This window comes from Sebastes fasciatus, chromosome 7 (genome assembly GCF_043250625.1).
Source record: "Sebastes fasciatus isolate fSebFas1 chromosome 7, fSebFas1.pri, whole genome shotgun sequence".
Taxonomy (NCBI): Eukaryota; Metazoa; Chordata; class Actinopteri; order Perciformes; family Sebastidae; genus Sebastes; species Sebastes fasciatus.
Window position 1 is genome coordinate 4,830,961 of NC_133801.1, and position 21,697 is coordinate 4,852,657.

A 21,697-nucleotide genomic window follows, 5' to 3' on the forward strand; every position below is an offset into this window, starting at 1 on the left:
ATTTAGCTAGGATAACAATCAAATTAATTATGTAAATCTCATCTGCTGAAAAACTGGGATTGTTGATGATGAGTGATATCTCAATCTGTGTTAGTATGATATCCTTTTTGAAATGTTTTGAGAGATTCCTCTGTAAATGAAACCAAAAAGAAGTAGCATGAAAACAATCTACAAACACATGTTCAATAGTTTCCCCTTCACAATTGCAAAAAGTGCATCTGTTGTTAACAGTTACAAAGAATTTGTAAATCTTATCTTTAACAGGGTAGTACCTGAGTACAATTTTAAATAGAAACTCCTTGATTTTATTTGTATTTATATATTTATGAGGTAACAGAAATATAGTGTTCCATTGTTTTCTAATTAAACATACCCACCTATATTTGCATATAGACTTACATTGGGAAAGAGACGCCTGTAACTCAGCGGTTGTATACAAAGTAATGGCAGAAAACATGAAAAGAGCTGTGCTAAACATAAAAGGGACAACAGAAATTAAACAAAACCGACATAAAATAAAAAACAAAAAACAACACGTGAGAGTATGACAATAAGTTCACTATATATTGATCCATTTCCTTCATAAATACAAAGAAATTAGGCTTTGTTTTGTAAATTTACACTTGTGAATGTGGAATCTCGCGAGAATTAAAATGAGAATAAGAAAAAACACATTACTGTCTTTGTCTCTGTAACCATAGCAACCAAATATAATATTTCTATAGTACAGTGCAAAATTGTTAACATCTTTCCACAGCTCATATGTAAGTTTACAGGACCAATAAATAAATGAGAGCAAGTTTCAGGATGTGATTTACATCTATGTCACTCTTTAACTTTTTTTGTAAGAAATGTTTCACTGGATAGAATCTATGGATCAATTATTATTATATCATCAATAAAATGACACCTCTTTTACCTTATTTGTTAGAAGGAACCAAACTTTCTTCCAGTCAATATCACTAACAAAATTACTCCAATAAAACGTTGCTGCCGGAATAGAAACCATGTTGTCCTGAAACCAGGCTATTCTGGAGTTCGTACCTCTATTAACGGAAAACAGACTTTACCTAATGGAGACTGAATTGGGTCAGGGGGCGACACTAACAAGCTAACAAAAACACAACGATTCTTAGTTTCAGGTGATTATACAGTAATGAAAACATGAATATTATATTCTATTTCTGCAAATAGATCCCCTGAAATGTTACACACTCATCCTTTAAATGCAACTTGCAGTACTTTTTTTTTCAAACAAAAGATATGCATGCAATATTAAGCAATACATATAAACTTTAAATAATCACCCTTTTACATTCAGTGTGCTCATTTTATGGACCGCCTGCAAGTCCAAATACCTCACTCATCTGCTTCACAAAAAGACACACACACAAACATTATCTTTCAATATCACAATTTGTATTTATCAATTCAAAGAAAGGACTGTACAGAGCAAATGATTCGCAGTTGGTTCTGATCATTTTACACATTATTATCGGTTCATTCATTCACCCTTTCCTCATGTTGGTAGTTGGTGTTGCCCCGGTGTGTTACAGTGATTGCATAGTGGAGGGATGGGACTCGAAGACATGCACAGCAGTACCATAATAGAGACTTATGTCATTCATGCAACCTCTTCGTCCTGTTGTGTTTGTGTGGAGTTTATCAGCAATCTCACTTCAGCACGTACTCAAAAAAAGTTAAACATAACAAAGACAAGGGTCAGTTTTCCCAGTGTCACCATGGATAAACTCATCTTCCTGTTATGATCACATACATTTGTACATCATCAGGTTGCTATAGGCAGGCATACAGAGAGACAGACAGGCTGAGGGCAGATAGACAGCGGTGCTCTGGGGTCCTGGGAGGAGACAAACTATGGCAGCAAATATTCAGTATTCACTCATCAGCACTGGATTATCTCAGAGCTTCATCTAGAAGGTAATCTAGGGAGGTGTTTCCGGCAGTCAAGTGAAAGATGATGTCAGAAATGACCGTATCTGATGTCGCTTGAATCGTCCTGTGGCGGAGGATTATTTTGTAAGAAAACTGGTGCTTTTATAGATATTAACCCTCCTATAAAAAAAAATCCACTTGTTCACATAATCAGCCTCTCACTTTTAGACTTTACTCCACAATAGTCACAAAATTTAATCTATTTGATTCGTGTACTTAGACACAAATTTCCCTTATTTTCCGTGACACTCAGCAAGACTTTCAACAACGTATTTTACGTGCGTTATCCTACGAATGTCCAGCAACACATGATGCACGTGTCAATTTCCGCTCCAGCCTTTTCAAAATAAAACTACTTAGTTTTGTTTAGGATCGGCTTGGTTAGGTTTAAGACCCTGACACACCACAGTTTGGGGCCGTTGGTGAGCGTCTGTTGGCCTAGTTTTTGCGGTGCGTCCTGCACCGTCGGCTCTTGTTTCCCCGTGTTGGAAGTTTTTCCGCATGTTGAATCGGTGGTGGAGCTCGTCGGGGAGAGAAATAAATCTGATTGGCTGTTCAGCTTCAGTGCACGAGAAGAGAAACGGGAAGTGAGGAAAGCAAGAAAACAGGTTTCCCTTTTTGAATGACGAATACGGACTACCGCGACCTGCTGGTGTGGACAATTATTTCATGGCGCAGAACGTACGTGGTAGTTGGCCGTCTGTTGTCGTCTTTGCGTTGTGTTTGAGGACAACTTTTTGGCCAAGACAAACGTGACGTGAGGCAGCTCAACTGGTGGCCTTCGTCGCCGCTAGCAACAAACTACTTAGTTAGGTTTAGGAAAAGATCGTGGTTTGGCTTAAAATAACTCCAGAAGTGGTGCAACTTAAATACGGAAGTTACATGACAAATAAATCAACGTTGACTTCTGGTTTCACACGGGACACGAACACCGGTCTCCTGGGTGAAACTCCTGTGTTTTTTGACCCACCCCGACCTCCTTCTTACGCTGCGTTTGTTCAATACATTAAATTTCGTGACTATTTCACAAACTGCTGTGCGACTGGGCTGGAACTGCACACATCCTTATTCATTTGTGGCTATATCAGAATTGATTGTCCTCAGAAACATAGAAATAAATGCTAGATTTAAAAAAGATAATAATTCTGCTTAGAAGCTTAAGGTTGATTGTGTTCACTGTAGTCTTAGCCCTATTCAAATATACAGTATATATAGTATATTATATGTTCCAGGCAGTGTGTGTGTGAAGATCATCTGTTTTTGTCTGGACGCTGGAGCAGCTTCCAGCAGCCATCTAGACTGACGGATGATGACGCGTGATGAGAGCCGGCAGAGGAGGAGCTATTTAAAACTAAATATCAACATATTTACAGTACTCAAGTTTGACATAACGCATGAATTAAGGCTGCGACTAACAATTGTTTTCATTATCGTAATCTGGTGATTATTTTCTTAATTCATCGATTAATCGATTGCTCCGTAAAACATTAGAAAACAATGAACAACCTCCGTCCCAGGAAGCTCAAGGTGACGTCTTCTAATAAAAATTTGAATGAACAGCGAATCAATTATCAGATTTTATTGTTGCTGATGAATTTTCTGACGATCAACCAATCGATTAATTGACTAATTGTTTTACAAACAAAATAAAACTGTCTTCTACCTAACGCTTAGCTTGTCTGGATGTGACGTCGCTCCGCAGAATCCCCAACACCACTGACCATCAGGCCTCAACCCTCCAACAGGCCGGCGTCCCTAGTGCAAAGAAAAAGTTGCATAAAGTTTCAGTTCATTGCTACCATGGACATCATCATCATCATCATCATCATCATCATCATCATCATCAACATCAACATTAACAATATTCATTCCTGAACAAACACTCCTCTGATCCTCATATTACTGCATACTGCTGTGTGGTTTTGGTTTACAAGATGTCAAACTGTGTTCAATGTTAGTAGCTGAATGACTGAAGTAAAGATTTCACCTTCTATCCATCTAACTCATATTTCTGGTTTAATGTACATTTTGTTGTAATCTTACGATCTACATGCTGTTTTCAGAGAGCGAACGCTGAAATCAACAACAAACGTTTCCAGTGAGAAAAGAAAAACACTGACTATAAACACATGAATGATAAACCAAAAGGTATTTTATTCTTCCTGTTTCCTCGCGGCCGACAGACTGAGGTTGATGTGAACAGAACGGCACACACACACACACACACATACAGACACAGACAGGCAGGGTACCATCCAAACCATTCATGTTTAACCACACTGACTTCCACACATCTGGTTGTTTCTGCTGTGTAAAATGGTTCAAATGACCGACGTTGTGACGTTGTCTGTTAGCGAGTTAGCTGTACCCTGCGTGCTTTGTCCTGTGTGCATCTACAGCAACAGAGTGTGTGTCAGTTTATTATGCCGTTAGACTCATAACCCGACAGCAGAGGACTGAACCGTGTCGCTGCACATGTGGAAGATTTGCTCGTTCAAAATTCACCTCTACAACTCTCTGTACTCTTTCTACTCTCGACTGTCCAACATGCATGTAAATGATTGCATTGATCTGGCGTTCACACTTCATTTAGATGCATAAAGTGGGTTGAAATAAAGCATGATTAAATGTATTCTGATGAGCAGAAACCAGACTAGGAGCAGCCAGATGTAATAATACTCAGAGAGGTGGGACCAAGTCATTGTCTCTCAAGTCTTTGCATTCAAGTCCAAAGTCCTAAACTTTGAGTTTCGTAACCTGGTAGCTTATGTAATGATTCAGGGAGTTATTTTTAAGAAATTTCAAAGAAGTTAATTTCTTATTATCATTTATTTATCAGCAGACATGGAAATAGCGGAATATAATTATTAAATAATGTTTATAATAAAGTCATTTTGAGGTAAATATTGGGGTAATTTGGCAGTAATTCCAAATTATTTCGAGTTTTTTTCCTCAAAGGAGATTGTGTGGTTTACAGAGCAGATATGTGTGATGTACTGCAGCAGTGATTTCAGCTGGACTTTAACTGAAGTTTCCAGACAGTAGCAGTGATACTGAAACAGCATTCATATTTGAAAGGATTCTAAAAAGAGATTTTATCTGACCAGGACGCTGCTACCAGAGCAGCAAAGTAACTTCAGTTTGCCCGACAGCTGCATTTACAAGTTTATTAGACTTTGACGATTCCTATCTTCCCTGTCGTTTATGGCTTCGTGGTGAGTTTACGGGAAACTGATGCGTTGATGCTGAGTCAGCGGGCTGCAAAGACGAGTGATTTCTCTCCAAGCAAAACATGCAATCTCACAACTTACAGACATGTTCAACCCCCTTTTTTCTACATATTTGGTCAGTCTGATATCCTGGCTCTCAACGGTGCGTCAGTTCATTCATTCATTCATTCCCGTCTACACTGATGGGTTGTTGACCTGGACAGTTTGATGACCTTTTACACTCTGGAACATGTTTATAACCTTGGACATTTTAAAGTTATATTCTTCTCTGTGTGTGTGTGTTTTGTGGATCGGACGTGTCTGGAAGACTAAGGTGGCGTCTGAGAGGACAAACATATGAAGCACACGGTAAGCACACACTAACAGAAATAACCTGAGAGCTATGGAGACCCTGGGAGCGGAGAGCAGCAGCACACACACACACACACACACACACACACACACACGCGCGCGCGCACATGCACAAACACTCGCGCAGAAAAACATTTTGAATTCTGTATCAAAAGAAAAAGGATGCAACAGATTTGTGTGAATAAATCAAACAGAAAATCCAACAAGTAGTTTGATGTTATAAGAGAATAAAAGAGTAGATGAGGCCTGTTTCAGCCCGACGGCCTCATTCATTATGTCAGATTTTGTGCTTCCTGTATGATCAAACATGGAACTTATGAAAAACTGATCCTGATGGTAAGATGTCGAAACATAAATCTTGGCCTCTACAGCTTCCCAAAGTATGATTTATTCAGTTTCATGTTTTTTTTTTAAATTAATTAAAGGTCTTATTGATAATATTTTTATGTAGACAAATAATTTAAAAAAAATAAAACATCCACAGAACTTTTAAAAAGGTGCTAAATAAAAGTACGGCTTGTCCTAAAAAAGATTATTATGATTGTGAATTAATCATTTAAAACATTTTGCCGGGTCCAAAACATACTTGCCAACCCTCCCGATTTTCCCGGGAGACTGCCATTTTTCTTCGCCCTCTCCCGGTTTCCTTCCGGGGGTCACAATTCTCCCGCATTTCTCCCAATTTATGGCAAATGTTCACACTTAACCTGTTTCTGGTACTGTACAGCGTGTATAATCACTACTGTTTCGACCTGGACAACAATAGAGCTACACCAAATGTCGTTTCCCGGTAGAAGAGAGCAGTCTATGTTTGCGACACAGCGCAGTTTGAGCTCATGTTTGAGCAGCTGGGTTCAGCACACATCACAGCGTGCGGTGCCCAAAGTTGATCTTTGCTCGACGTAGTGAAAAGCCGTCATGGCGTGGTACTGAGCAAGCGATTGGAAATAATGGGGGTCAGAGCGCTGTGGTGGCGTTGTCGCGTTGTGTCTGAAAGGACCTTCAGTGAGTGAGAGACAGAGAGAGCTAAGTACTCAAGAAGGGGCACAAAAAAATGAATAAAAACGGATGAATATTAGTTATTATAGTTAATATTAGTCACGCCAGAGGGGCGAATTATTCAGTTTTCTTTCCTGAGAATTAAAGGTTAAAGTCACCAGAATGCAGGAAACACAGTCTCTGCGAGAACCCCCAGAATCCTCCCTATTGATAAGGTCTCAAGGTTGGCAAGTATGGTCCAAAATGAATGTTTTGTTTATCTCTGTGGAAGATATCTGACGTTCGGTTCCCACTTCTAACAAGGCTAGTGAGTCGATAGTATAACAACAATGGTATCATGTGGTATCTCTGTGTCGTCAGCGATCAGGTTGCCAGTCAGTGTGGAAAAAAACGGATGACGGCTGAGTTTGACGGTAAGTTCTACGTTAGCATTAGTGTCAGTCCACTCGACCATAAAACACGCAGGTTGTGCAGCGAACTGGCAACCACTTGTTGTGAAGTGAATGCAATGGAACGGAGGAGGGAGAGTGCGATATGTAGTGGCTGAATGTTATCAATAGCACCTTTAAAGTAAAATGAAACCACATTTTAATGAATGAGGCCCCTGGGAGCCAGAGTCTACCATCAGATTAGTTTTTCTGATCGCTGATTCAAGAACTGTACATGTTTGTTTTTAATAAATTAGATTTCAGAGCCCAAAGTGACTGCAGTGACCATACTGTCACAGGTTAAACAGCTTGCGATCCATCTGTCATGCAGAAATCTTCACATATCCTTTATAAATGAAGGGAAGCTGCTCTGTTTGCTCCTCCTGGACAACATTAAAAGCTGATTTCAGGGCTGATCTTTCTTAAGGAAACTTCTACATTTCGCTCTGGAGTTCATCACCCTGGTCGGCCATCTACTCTTCTCTTGTCTTAAATCATCACCTTTCCACCTTCCTAGAATCAGCACAGTACTGCAGTTGTTTGTCAGTGTTGACTCATCCACGGTGAGTTCGGATGAATGTGGTTTCAGTGCCGTTTGGTATCAACGTAAAACCGGTGTCACCTCCACATCTTTTCATCGGACAAAGTGGAGAAAACAGTTAACAAAAAAAAACTCTAAGTTCGTTATGTCTGTAAAACATTTTGGCATAATTTTCATTCTCTTTCCGAGGAGTAATAAGACATAGTGTAGGATGTCTCGACTTACAGACAGACAGATAGATACAGTAGATAGGACAGACAGACAAGAGATACATACAGGTACAGCTCATCTCATAGAAAAAACAAACATGGAACAGAATGAGCTACGTTTTATCGCACTACCAGCAATCAGTAACAGCCGTTGAGTTAACGTGTCCCGTCTCCCTCTCGCGGTAACGCCGCCCGGGGGTTCAGCAGCACGAAACTCTCTGTGCAGTTCTCTGAAACAGCCACCGGGGGGCGGGGGGTGGGGGGGCGTCAGTGACTCTGTGTGTTCTCACAGAGACACAGAGAAGAAGAGAAAGAGAGAGAGAGAGAAAGATGTCTCCTGCTCCAAATCCGTCCTGTCCGTCCTATGAGTGAGCCTGGGTCAGTCCTTCTGTCCTGTGTGTCACTTTCCATCCAAACACAACCGCTTTGTTGACAGTGTTGGAGGCGGAGGGAAGGAGGGGGGCGTTCACTACCAGTCTACGGCCCCGCCTCCTATCCGGAGTTCGTACGATTCAATCCCGACCGATTCCGTCGCCCGGCTCACTTTTTCTTACCGGACTTTTCCGAGCGCTTCGAGTCCGACTTCCCTCCCCGATCCGACTTCTCCGACCGTTCGCCCCGCTCCTTCTCCTTCTCCTTCTCCTTCTCTCTCTCTTTCTCCTTTTCTTTATCCGCCCGCTCGATCCGATCGCCCCGGTCCGAGGGCTCGCCGCCTCGCTCTGACCTGTTGTCTGCCTTGCTGCCGTCTTGACGCGTGCCCTCGTCGGTGGATGAGGTAGTTGGTTGGGGCTGACCCCATTTGGCAATATCCTCGTGCTCCGTAATACTGGCGGTGATGTTGTTCACCCACACTTTGAGGTCGTCCTGCGAGGGAGGGAAAGATCACAGACGATGGTCCTTTAATGTTTCTGATAAGGGTGTCACATAGCTTCAGGTGTTTCAGTGATCTGTGATCTTGCTATTTTGAAATGTAATTAAAAAAACAAGAAGGTCTCACCTCATCTTTTGCATGAAACAAAAACTCACTGCCGTCCTTCGTTCTGCAATAAGAGGAGAGGACTTTAACTTGCAAACAGTGAAGTGCAAAACATGTTTGGTGGATAACTTTAGAAGATTTTTTTTCTTATTAAAGAGTGAGGCTGCATTCACAACAGATCCAGCAGTGCTGCGATTCACTGCAGGGTTGTGCAGCGGTGTGGGAGAGTCACTTTAATGGCCCATCAACTGCATGATGATTAATGTGTTTTGTTCACTCATGGCTGTTGTTGTACAGCTCTCCATCGCCAGCTTTGTGATTGGCCACGCAGCGTGATGTCGGGCAAAAGTTGATTCTGATTTGGCTTTTTCACCGCAGGCGGCTAAGTTTTTTTTTGGCAACCCCTGCGGCTGCAGCCCAAACACTCAAGATGAATGGGAGGACTGGCGATCTGGTGTGAATGCAGCCTAAGACCTGGCTCATTTAGTATTTGCATTCCTAACCCTAACCCTATTTGCATTTAAAGGGATACTTATATTTCATTTCTGCTCAAAATGCTACACCCTTTAAAAAGTAAAATAAGAAAACCCGAGTATGTAACCAGGCCCTCACTTGAGCGTGAAGACGTTCTTCTTCTTCTTGTAGCCGTTGGTGACGTCGCAGTGGCAGTGGGAGAGGTTGAGCAGCGGCTCGTTGTTGTAGGGCGTGGCGGTGTTCTTGGCGTCCTTGTAGAAACCCATCTCCCCTTTGTTCAGCACGCAGTACAGGTTGACCCATGACCTGCTGTGGTGTGGGAAGGCGGGAGGGGTGAGGGGAGGGAGAGTGGAGGAGGTGGAGGGGAGGAGTACGGGGAAGGTGGTGGTTGGGGGGAGATGGGAGGAGTCAGGAAGAGCTGCAGAGTCGCTCTCGCTAAGCTAACACCTCACTCACCTGACCAGAGCAGACAGGTAGGTAGGCGGGATGGACCGGCGCCAAGAAGGGAGGAGGAAACACACTGCTGAACAAACACAGACGAACGGACGCACACACAGACGGACGGAAGGACGGACGGACGGAGGAGGAGGAGGTGGGGGATGGAGGGATGGGGAGGAAGGCTACGTACAGTCTGTGTGTCTCTGTGTGGGGTTCATATATGACTTACCTTGGAGGAGACGAGAGAAGCAGCCAGGAGCACCGAGGAAGAGAGGAGAAAAGAGGGAGAGTTTGGTTAAATGGCATTTTGGCAACAACACAACTTAAACTCAAAGTCATGCTTCTTTTCCCTCTTTGAGCGTGTTTACATGCACACAGCATTCCCATTAATAAGCTGTCGCCCAATTATAGGTATTATTCAGAGCAAGCTGTCTGTGTGCAGCTTAATATCCCGATTTCAAACACCTCTGAGAACTAACAATGGAAACTTAGACTGGAGAACGGTGCATGTGATGAGGTGTCTACATCGCTGATATCGGCACTAGTTTCATGTGTTCAAGTTATTTATTGTCGTATGCACAACAATTACAGAGAAGCATTCGTTGGCAATAGGGTTGTAACTGTATACCGGTATCAAGGTATACCGTCGTATCATACTGTGTACATTTGCGGTATTGGAAAAAACTGACATAAGTGAGTGTGTGAGTTAAGGATAACGAGATACTGCACCTACAGTAGATGTTAATTGTTAATAATCATAGGACATTATTTTAAAAGCTCACAGCTGGTGTTATTTTTCATCCTACGGTGCTGCTAACATGTAAACTAACACGCTTTAGTTATCTAACATATTAGAGTTACATACTTTTTTTATTACGTTTATAATTCTGTTTATAGTAATTCTGTTCTCATTCCTTTAAGGGTCATTGTAACACATAATACTACTAATAATACTAATAGTGTAATACTGTATATCGTGATATATTCTGAGATGGTTATTGTACCGTGAAAATCTCATACCTTTACAACCCTAGTGGGCAATGAAAATCTTAGATCTCAGGCTACAAACAATACTCATTAAATACATATAAAAATAAAATTTTGAAAATAAAAATTAGAGTCTAAGATATAAAATAGGGCAGAAGTTAAAATATGGAAATATAGAGATAAAATATAACATAAAATATAAAATAAAATAATATATATTTGGGTTAGACAGGTGTACAGTAATTACAAGTAGAAAGTATATAAAGGTAAAGTGACATCTACTTCCATCTATTATGGTAAAACGTTAAAGGTAAAGATGAAGAAAAAAACAATAATAACAAATTCAAATTTTCTATTCATACACATAGGGTCCTTAAGAACCACATAATTTTAATAATAATAAAAAATAAATGTCATTCTTGACTTCGGTAATAGTAGTTTGACTTCACTATAAAGCTTTTTCTTGAGCTTTCAACCTCATCCTACGATGACAAAAGTTGACGTAGCGTCAACATTTTTTGTCAACCATTATTTTCCAGGTGTTCCACAACGACAACCCTTTTAAGCGCTGCGATTTAAAAAAAAAAATCAATCTTTTATCTTTGTAAAGATGTGTTCAGAATTAACTGTACTTTACAGAAAACCTCAGTAACATCTTTCAGCTTTTCAGAAAGATTAATAAAAGAAACCCTTAATTAGAAACTGAGCAGTGAAGCCAAAAGTGATGTGAAATGTAAACGTTAAATTAGAGATTGTTATACTATGATATGCAATTTGTCTTTCAGTTCATCAGGGTATTATAAAGAGTACACACCATTCACATGCACCGTATCCTATTATTAGGAACACTTGTTCATCCTGAATAATACCAGAATATTAATGTGCACATAAACATACTCAGTGCCTCGTCATGTAGCTATGTAACAGAGACAGGTTGAACCTCAATCCTTCCTCTCAGACTAAACTGTATCCTCTCTTTTCTCCGCATTGATTAGAGGAAAAGCTCCGAGGGCCCGACTCCTCCACAGATCCTTCTCCTCCAATCAAAGTTGAATATAAAGCAAAAAAAGTGAGCATACAGTAAGCCGAACGAGGAGCCGTTTGGAGATTCACACTTGTCCAGATTGAAGCCATTCAGGATTATGCTTTACCTTGCCATGTACATAACAGGGCATGTACATACGAGACATTCATCCATTGCCTTTGAGTGGGCACGAGAGTGGGACTCATCCACAGCTGGAAGGGGATGAGCGTTTAGCTGTGCGTGGTCAGCCCAGCCACTAGAGGGCAGTGCAGAGAAAGACTTTGCCGTTGGTGTCTCTCTGGAGGAAGCAGGGTGGTCATCTATGGAGGCCAGGTAGTGACTGTGTGTGTGTGTGTTGTGTGTGTGCAGGCGAAGCGACTGGGCACAAGGCAGTGTACGCCATCAACAGCTCCATCAACCTCCACTCCCACGCCATTCATCAGCCAGCCAGCCAGTCAGTCTGCTAGCCAGCCAACCATCTCTGTTGAGCTTTATTCTGGTGTTAGATCAGGAGGCGTCGTAAGCGTCATGCATGATGTTTTCACATGCGGGGAGATTTCTGCGGGTTGCTGCTGTTTTTAATTCATGTAACTGTTGTCTTCACGTTCTGATCCTGATGATCAGAGACGACATACATCAAAGATTCAGAAGCTCCAGCCTGATGTGAGCGTTGTGTCTCCTGATGCCACTATCAATGGGATACTCTAATGTTTAGATTTATGCATGGGTGTTTTTTATTGAGGAGGAAACCACACAAGCTTACAAACTAGCAGTGCCACTTAATAAGCAACAGTAGCAGCGCATTTTTAAAAATGGTTGTAATGTATGCAAGTCTACAGGGTATGTGTATATAGCCTACCAGGGCTGTCAATCGTGCTCAAAATGAACCTTAAAGGCAGATTTGTCAAGTGTTTAATCCTCTTATCAACATGGGAGTGAGCAAATATGCTGCTTTATGTAAATGTATGTATATATTTATTACTGGAAATCAATTAACAACACAAAACAATGACAAATATTGTCCAGAAACCCTCACAGGTACTGCATTTAGCATAAAGAAATCTGATTATCATAAAGTGGGCATGTCTGTAAAGGGGAGACTCGTGGGTACCCATAGAACCCATTTTCATTCACATATCTTGAGGTCGGAGGTCAAGGGACCCCTTTGAAAATGGCCATGCCAGTTTTTCCTCGCCAAAATTTAGCGTACGTTTGGAGCATTATTTAGCCTCCTTCACGACAAGCTAGTATGACATGGTTGGTACCAATGAATTCATTAGGTTTTCTAGCTTTAAAACTGAACCCGCTACAACCTAAAAATCACAAGTTCAGTTATGGGAGAAATTAGTGTCGCTTAAACGAATTTGCATTAACGCGTTATTATTGCATTAACTTTGACAGCCCTAATCAAAACAGATCTTACTATGCTTTGGAAGCAAAAAACACTTTCTATTTTTAACTGGTTAGAGATTGAAGACGCAACAAATATTTCCATTGTATAACAATCTTAATAATGTGACTTCTTCATATATTTCTGTCATTTACAGGAAACGGTGAGACGAGCCACAAATTTGTCAAAATTCAAATTCTTTGGATTCAGATAAAACTGATAAAATACCCTTTATCTCCACTCTTTTCTTTTGTGTTATCTAGTAAACAAAATCAGTAAAAATTATAATATCGTAGCATCCCCTTGAATCTAAACATGTGTAGACCTTAATGTATGCATGCTTCTAAAGACACACAGTATGTCTGCTGAGGAAATCCAAAGCTTAGCTGAGCGAGTGTTGCCTCCCACACGGTGGGACCAACCGATGAGGCCTCAGGTGACAGTCATGCATCTGTTCAACGTGTCAGACGCAGTGTCAGCGGAGTGTGTTAGCTTGTTAGCTTAGCATGCTGGAGTCATGCCCCTGTCATCATTTGTTGAATCAATAAATGGAGGGGGCAGTGGTGTCATGAGAAAGAGACAGCGGAGATACGACGTGTGCCGAAGTCAACTTAATAATATTTGAAAATCAACGATTGACCATAGACTGTATATAAAGATGGACGATGCGTCTCCACTTCATCCCACTGTACAGAAGTGAAGCCAAAATATCCCGGGTACAGGAGCTACATTTTTGAGATTTTGACCTCATTTGGAGCCAGAGTCTGCGCTGTAGTTATCGGGAGGTGGAGCCGTGGTATCGAGGTCATCCACCCAAACATATCGCAAGCCGAGCGCGTCCGAAGCTCGTCAGCGAGAAAGACTAACAGCTGTCAATCATGATGACTCACACCCTTTTTATAGCATCAAATAACTAATTCAAACCAAACTTATCTGAAAAATGAAGACTTGAACAAACATCAGCGTGATCAGAACTACCTAAAATAAAAGAAACCATCTTCGGGAAAAATGTATTTGACGTATACTTTGAGTTTTTTAGTTTGGCTCATATCCCATCTGCTAACATGGAGGAGGCGGGATTTATGAGCTATACTGCAGCCAGCCACCAGGGGGCGATCCAGATGTTTTGGCTTCACTTTTGGGGAGCTGTCATTTTGTCCATCTTTATATACAGTCTATGTGATTGACAGTAAAGACCAGGAAGTTTAGAATTTGCAACAATTGAATGTAAAAAGTCATGTTGGTGTTATTTTATGTGAAAAATCACTTAATGAGAGTATGTGAATTGGTCTTTTGTGGTAAACCTCACCCATCTGGTACTCTGAGAAGGTTAGAAATAACCTTCCAGGAGTACCAAATTAATTAATTGATGAATCCGTAAAGTCTGATACTCATGACACCGGTGTCCATCCTCCTTCTCTACGACATCTATCATCTGCTAGTCCAGATGTTACGCTCATCATTATGACCCTGAACACCCACCTATTGGTGCTCTTCTTCAGTGTCTCGATGTCCAGCTTGCGGAAAAGGAAGCCCTCGTGGTGTGCGGTGTGTGATGGAATCTGGGGGACTGCCGGGCTGCTCTGGGCCGGAGCGGACCTGGACCGCCGCGTGGTAGCCTCTCCTGCCTCTTTGGGTCGCGGTCGACGCCGTGGTTTGGGTCTGTCCCGAGCTCGAGGCCGCTCGCTACGGGAAGTCTTCTCTGGTACCCCGTTAGGGAGGCGGGGCACCTCACCACGGGCCTGAGGGAGGGGAAGGGTGATGGTTATCACGGATCACACACGGATTACTCGCTTGTGAATATTCTATGTCTAGGGCTTTTATTGTGAAGGTAAAAATGGATCTGGTCTGCGCTGCCTTTGTCAAGGTTGAAAGGAGTAATAAAGTTTGACGACTACGTGTTGTTGTTTCATAAATATAAGCGCAACTCAACCGGTTCCGCACAACGTGATTGGTTGGTTGGTTATTTCGTGGTGCGCAAGCTCAGAAAATCAACGCTGTTAAATCAATGTTTAAAAAAAAATGTCCATCCCAGATTCTCAGAGTCTAAGGTGATGTCTTTAAATGTCTTTTTTGTCAATCCAAAACCCAAAGATATTCAATTTAATGTGATATAAAACAAGAGAAAAGCCGTAAATGTCCATATTTGAGAGGCTTAAAACAGCATTTTCTGACATTTATGCATGAAAATAGTTGCAGATTTTTTTTCTGTTGATTGACTAATTGATTAGTCGACTAACCGTTGCAGCTCTACTGGCATGCAGTGGTGATAAGTTTGTTTTGTTTATTATTTCGTCCTGTGTTAAAAACCCATCAAATGAGCAAGAACATGCAACACAAACAGACAAACTGTGAGTAGTTGCACACATTGTATTTGGATGAAAAGCACAACACATAATAATAATAATAAATCTCCAGACCTGTGCTGCTTCTCTTTCTTGCAGCTGCTCTACAATTTCCAGCAGGGTGGATCTCTTTTCTCTGCAGAAAAAGAAATGCAAATTAGAGAATCACATTAGAGTTCACATCGTAGATAAAAATATTAATATTGATTTTTCTGCTAAATTATCCAACTGCAATGCCCTACATTCATGACAGACAGTTTTTATAGTGCTCAGCAGAAATAAACACTAAATCCAACAAAAAGAAAAAACGTCTCTTTAACAAACATATTCTGTATAACCTGCTCCTGGTGTCCATATTTTAATAATAGACCATCACTATATGTGCTACATGTAAGGGATAATGTACAGCGAGTCGGTCATTGTTGTGAAATAAACCTTTGCGTTAGAGTCTCTCATCGCCCTGAAGGGGTTTACTTCACAACAATGACCCGCTAGCTGTACATTATCCCGCTTATTACACGGCTACTTACTTAAGAAATCAATAATTTGACACAAAAATGGTCCTCTAGAGTCCAACATCAGAACTGCGCCGATAGCAACAGTCTGTTATACATAGCAACGGTCTGCTATATAGAAATAACAGACTGTAGAACGCCATGACTGACCAATCAGAATCGAGTATTCAACAAAGCGGTGTAATAAAACACAATAGACGACACAACCTAAAAGACACGTCAGTACACTGAAAGTCTCACCCTCCTCCTGAGCGTCTGTCTGAGTGCTCTTTCCCGGTGTCATGCTCACTGGATTCCTGCCTCTCCACCCGGTGCCGGTCCCTCTCTCTCCGCCGGCCCTCGTGGCCCCCGTGACCCCCTTGGCTCCCGTGGCCCCCCTGGCTCCCGTGACCCCCCTGGCTCCCGTGGCCCCCCTGGCTCCCGTGGCCCCCCTGGCTCCCGTGGCCCCCCTGACTCCCCTGGCCCGCCTGGCCCTCATGCTCGCTGGACGTTTGCCTCTCCAGCGTCCGTTTCTCCCGCCTCTCGGCCTGTTCCCTCCACACCTCCTGAGGCAGCTCGTCCCTTCGTGCCTGGATCAGCTGCTCGCTGGACAGCTGCCGTTCTATCCTGTGGTGGCTGTGGTGGCTGTGGGTCTGGACCTGAGGCTCAGCTTGACCTAGCGGGTCATTCCTGGACGCCCGTGAGCCTCTGGTGGGCTCGCTGTGCAGACGCTCCCTGCCCGGCTCCTGGAGCACCACCTCGGCCATCACAGCCACCTCCGCTCTCTCCGTCCCTATCTCTCCCATCATCATCTCTCTCTCCCTCCCCCTCTCCTTCTCCCTCGCTCTCTCCAGCCGGCTCGCCACGAGCAGCGGCGTCACCGCATCGTCCAAATGTTTGATTTTTGCTTGCCGTAGATACGGGGACACTTTCACCTCCAGTGACCTCGCCGCCTGTACTGGCTGGAGGTGACTCATCGCCTTGGTGGCTTGATCTCTCACTGTGCTGGCGCTCTCTCGCGCCTGGTTGGCTGAAACCAACATGGCCGCCGTGGCAACTGAGGCGATGGAGGAAAGTGCGGGCTGGCCTAGTCCTGCAGCCACACCCACTACGCCGCCGTGCCGCGCCTCCAGGGTTTGGCGGTAGCTGGAGCCGTTCATCACTGGGGTGTAGTTAGCGACCGTCGACCCCAGCCGACGAGCCACAGACGAAGGAGAGGGTGTAGGCGTGGCAGGGGACGGCGAGGGAGGAGAGTTGGCTTCGTTCTGCTCGTAGATGGTCTGTCTCATGACGGGGGAGAGCGGGAGGCGGGGGAGGGTGGACCCACCGGGTGAGGCATCTAGGGGGTCCAGGAAGACTTTCCGACCCAGCAGAGGGGTCGGGGGAAGTTTACTCTGCTCTGCTTTCAACTTTTCTACCGTGGTGAGTCGTCGCAGTGAGCTGAACCGCTCTTCCCAGGTGGCGGCGGCTTTGCGGAAGGCTTCATGACGACGAATCAGCTGCTCCACCTCGTCTACACTCGCGCCCAGCTCGTTGCTGCTGATGAGCGGCTCCTGAGCGGTCAGCCACGCCTCCGCCACCACCGCTTCCTGGGCAAACTGGTGAACCTCCAACACTGAGCGGAGGAGAGACAAAAATAATATTCAAAAGCAAATAAAGAAACTTCTGATTTACATTCGTCCCTTGAACATTATACTGTATGTGTATTCATACTTTATGTGTGTATCTCTGTGTGTTTGTACATCAGTGTATATTTATGACAGATCTTAGATGTATGTGTGTGTGTGTGTGTGTGTGTGTGTGTGTGTGTGTGTGTGTGTGTGTGCTCACATTGCTGCAGGACATCCCAGTGCTTGTCCCACTTCTCAGACAGCTCATATTGCTTAGCAACCACCTTGTCCAGCCGCTCCTTGATCTGAGGATCAAAATCAGCAACATCAGATTCACAGCATCGCAGCAGTCTGAGCCAAAGTTAATGATAAAATAAGAACAATGTTCAGAATATCACCAGGCTCTATTATTGTGCATATGTACTGTATGTCTGGTCATAGTTTTTAGTTTTAATTCAGTTGTATTTTATAGTTTATTTTCTTGTGATTAATGTGTAACTTGGTTGCTGCAATTTCCTGTCTGGTCTGTTTGTCTGTCTTAAAATGGAAACACAAAAACACGTCCTTATTAAAGGTTAGTGCTTTTTTCCCCTTCATATTTATGAATGATCAAAGGCATAGATTGAGGATGGAACCTGCCAAAATCAAAGATATATAAATAAATTACTCAATAAATAAATAAATATGTCATTAAGTGAACCCAGAATAATAAATGTAGGCGTTAATTGATAAAAAATTGCATTTCCCCCCTATTTATTTCTGTATTCTATCTTAATGTTTACATGTTTCAAAATAAATGAAAATAATTTATTTATATATTTTTTTCTTATTTTAGTTAACCCTGCTGTACCGAAAATGTACCAAATCGTGAATTTTGTGTACCGTTACACTCTTATCCCCCTAATAAACATTAATGAACATGAATCTTAGTTAAATCAACAACACAAAATATCACATAAGGAGGAGGTTGAGGTGGTTGTGAGAGCTGCGGCAGCAAACGGTGATGGCAATTTAATTTACATTATTACTATTCCGCTGCACTGCTCCGGTTTCCCTTGTAGATTATTAACTGAAGTTCACATTAATGATCATATCTCCTGATCTCACCTCTTCAGCTGCAGGGTTTCTAGCAGCCAGCAGAGTTTTGCCCATCTCGATACACTCCAGCGTGCTCTGGCTGCGAGCCTCCACTTCGCTCTTCAGACTCTGGTGATAATTCATCAGCACCTCTACTGAGGACACGTCCCTGCAGGACCCACAGAGCACACAGACACGCTCAGCTCAGCTCAGCTCAGCGCTACACAAACACACCAACGCCTGCTTAGTGTCGAACTGGAGTGTTGCTCAGAGAAACATTTAATCAAATCTTTAGAAGGGATTTTTTATGGAGTTGTTGATCATCACTGTACCTTTAAGGTTAAAAACAACTGCCAAAATTGGGTAAATATTGCTGCTGATGCCGTGAACTGTTTTAAAGAGCCCTGCTCAGACCACAAAATACACTAGAATAAAAAAAAAATGCCAGTTATTCTATGCTGAAAACAGGTTTTCTTACTCTTACATAGAATACTTAGGTCTTAATTTTCAATGAGAATTTCTTCTCTCTTATCAGAAATGTTCTTTTTTAACTTGAAATAAATAAAAAAATACTTGCTATTTTAGATAACTGGCTATTTACTGGTATACTGGCTAAAATTTGTAACCAGATTTTGACCCAGGGTCTGATGCAAACTGAGAGTCAACACCACATAACAAGAGCTAAAAGGTCAAATCCTATTTGGTATAAATAATACAGTATGTCGTAACTAGAAGTCCACTACCTCTTATAGTTTTTTTATTATCCTGTACATATTTTATATGATACCACCTTAATCTAGTGCAGATACCTGGGCTTCTCTCCCGTCCCTATCTGACAGATGATCGATTCCATCCACATGATCTGATCTCGGACCATGCCGAAGAACCTCAGCTTGTCCGTCTCGGTGGTGATCTGGACTCGACACTCCTCGCAGGACGTCAGCAGCTCTTTCCAGCAGAGCATCACTTCATGCTCGCGGCATGCGATGGCTTCGGCCTTCTCGCCGGCGTACACCGTCCTCAGCTGGGCCGCGCTCTCCTGCAGCTGACGCACCTGGCAGAGTGGGAGAGCAGACTTTAGGAAAGCGCTAAACTTGAACAAGGCAGAAACAGAAATTTAAAAAATAGAAATAGTTTGTTTTCCAGATGACGCAGATAACACAGCTGCTCTGACAGCTGTGTGTAGTCAAGGCCAAAAGGTACAGGCTCTGTCACTGGAGTTGACAGAGCAGCTGTGATTTTGCATTGTTCTTCAGTAAAGTTGTTTCTGTCCCCCAGGTGCACGACAGAGACTAGATAAAGCTAAATTAAATGCAGAGTAAGCAGCTAGTTTTGCCATGAAGATTCAGACTCACACCACCAAATGCTTTTTTACTAACATCTATATTCAATTCCACTTTTAAAAATTTAATTTACAGTTTTAATATGATGATAAATGATACCTTTGATCATAACGACCATACCTGCAACAATAAAATGTCTGGAAAGTAGAATATCACTATACTCCATGTAAATTAGGGATTTGGGATTGTATGAGGAGACATGAAAACAATAATAGTAATTGCTATTTTACTGATTCTACTGATTTCTCTACACGAGTCTTGAGCGCAGTGAATACTGTGAGTAATGTGTATGTTGCTGTACTTGCGTGACCAGCAGCTGTATGTCCTGTTCGAAGCTGTGCAGGAGCCTCTGCAGGGTAGTGGTGTTGGAGCTGCTGCTGCCCTGCCGAGCCCGAACTTCCGGCAGCCTTCGATGTTTGTCCTCAATCTGGAACAAAACCTGAAAAAGAAGAACATAAAGCAGTTCAGAAGTGTTCATTGCATACAGTTTGTCAGGAAATGGTATAATTGCAACATATAACATTGTACTACATGGTATAAAACACCATATCATATCTATGTTATCTTACCTCTCTGCAGTCAGAGAAGAACTTGTGCAGCTGGTGTGAGGCGGCGAGCATCTGCGCCCGCGTCTCCATGAGCTCCAGCAGGTCGGCCCAGGCCTCGTTCACCCCGTCCTTCCATTCAGCGATGGTGGCGGCCTCCGAGTGGCCGTAGTCGATGAGCTCGTCCACCATCTGGTTGACGGCCGTCACTCGCTCCTGCCCCACGCTGCCCGTCTCTGACGCAAACTCTGTGAACTTCTCCTGCAGGACCTGGAGGTTTGGCAGGGGAGGAGGGAAGAAGGGATAGGAAGTAATTTCTCCAAATGCTTACAGATAAGTTGCATATTCACATCTTAAATCTATTATTCATCCACAGACTCCATCTGTCGACACACTTACAGTGACATGCTCGTAGTCTTGACCCAGTTCGGGTGAGCTGGCGACCACCTCCCTCTGAGCGATCCACTGCTCCAGCTCGTCCACCTCTCTGTTGAGCTGGTACAGCCAGTACTGCTGCTCCAGGCGGCTCTTCCTCTCCTCCACCAGGTCCTTCAGAGACACGTACAGGCGGTCGATCTGCGACTGACGCTTGCTGATCTGCTCGCTGGGGAAAGGAGATCGTGTGTCTTAATATTAGTATTAAAAAATCATTTTGAAATCATGACGTATAATTTACACTCAGTGGTCACTTTATACACTTAGATCCCCCTAACCTGACCCTACCATCTGCATGTTGCAGCAGAAATCGAAACAGGCATGACGTTATGCTGCTATGATGGTGAAATAAAATATATTAAATAAACTTATTTTGTGTCTACTATTTTATGTAATTATTCCAGTAATGCATTTAGGTATAAAATGCAGTTTTCTCTTAATATTCTGTTGCAAACTTAAACAACTTTCTCCAGTGTGAGGGAGCTACGTAATATTTGGTTATAAATTTCGTCACAGATGACGGTGAAAAGTAAAAATAATTTAACTCTGGATGGCAATGCTGTTTAAAGTTACCGGTTTTCTCTGCCAGCCTCACCTAATTCTACCGTCCTGCTCTCGTCCACTAACGTGATATCTGGTTTGCCGTCTACCATCTGCCTGATTCCATGTGAATGCTGCATCAGTCAATACACCACATGACTCCTGATCAATGCTATGTACAAAAAAAACATTAATTTTAATTCAAAATTTGTCTCTGTACTGTTACTGCTGGTATTCCTCTTGTTCACCTTTCATTTGAAATAACAGTAAGAAAAACTGCTTGGCTTGTTGTGCCTGTGAAACAA

General features: G+C 42.7%; 1 protein-coding gene across 6 annotated transcripts in view; it reads right to left on the reverse strand.

Moving 5' to 3' along the window:
* Nucleotides 1-1,406: 1,406 nt before the first annotated feature.
* Nucleotides 1,407-21,697, reverse strand: part of sptbn4b (spectrin, beta, non-erythrocytic 4b) — a 96,467-nt gene continuing 76,176 nt past the window's right edge. For 3 of the 6 annotated variants that reach the window (XM_074641139.1, XM_074641143.1, XM_074641144.1), the window contains 12 exons: nucleotides 20,817-21,021; nucleotides 20,442-20,687; nucleotides 20,174-20,311; nucleotides 19,339-19,583; nucleotides 18,560-18,698; nucleotides 17,673-17,757; nucleotides 16,104-17,457; nucleotides 15,424-15,484; nucleotides 14,486-14,745; nucleotides 9,303-9,473; nucleotides 8,712-8,754; nucleotides 1,407-8,578 (listed from right to left, as the gene is read on the reverse strand). In XM_074641139.1, the coding sequence (XP_074497240.1) occupies nucleotides 8,255-8,578; nucleotides 8,712-8,754; nucleotides 9,303-9,473; nucleotides 14,486-14,745; nucleotides 15,424-15,484; nucleotides 16,104-17,457; nucleotides 17,673-17,757; nucleotides 18,560-18,698; nucleotides 19,339-19,583; nucleotides 20,174-20,311; nucleotides 20,442-20,687; nucleotides 20,817-21,021 (3,271 nt within the window). In that variant the 3' untranslated portion in view covers nucleotides 1,407-8,254. Of the gene's footprint in view, nucleotides 8,579-8,711; nucleotides 8,755-9,302; nucleotides 9,474-9,645; nucleotides 9,832-14,485; nucleotides 14,746-15,423; nucleotides 15,485-16,103; nucleotides 17,458-17,672; nucleotides 17,758-18,559; nucleotides 18,699-19,338; nucleotides 19,584-20,173; nucleotides 20,312-20,441; nucleotides 20,688-20,816; nucleotides 21,022-21,697 lie in introns of those variants that run through there. The other 3 variants (XM_074641140.1, XM_074641141.1, XM_074641142.1) reach the window with 3 other exon arrangements.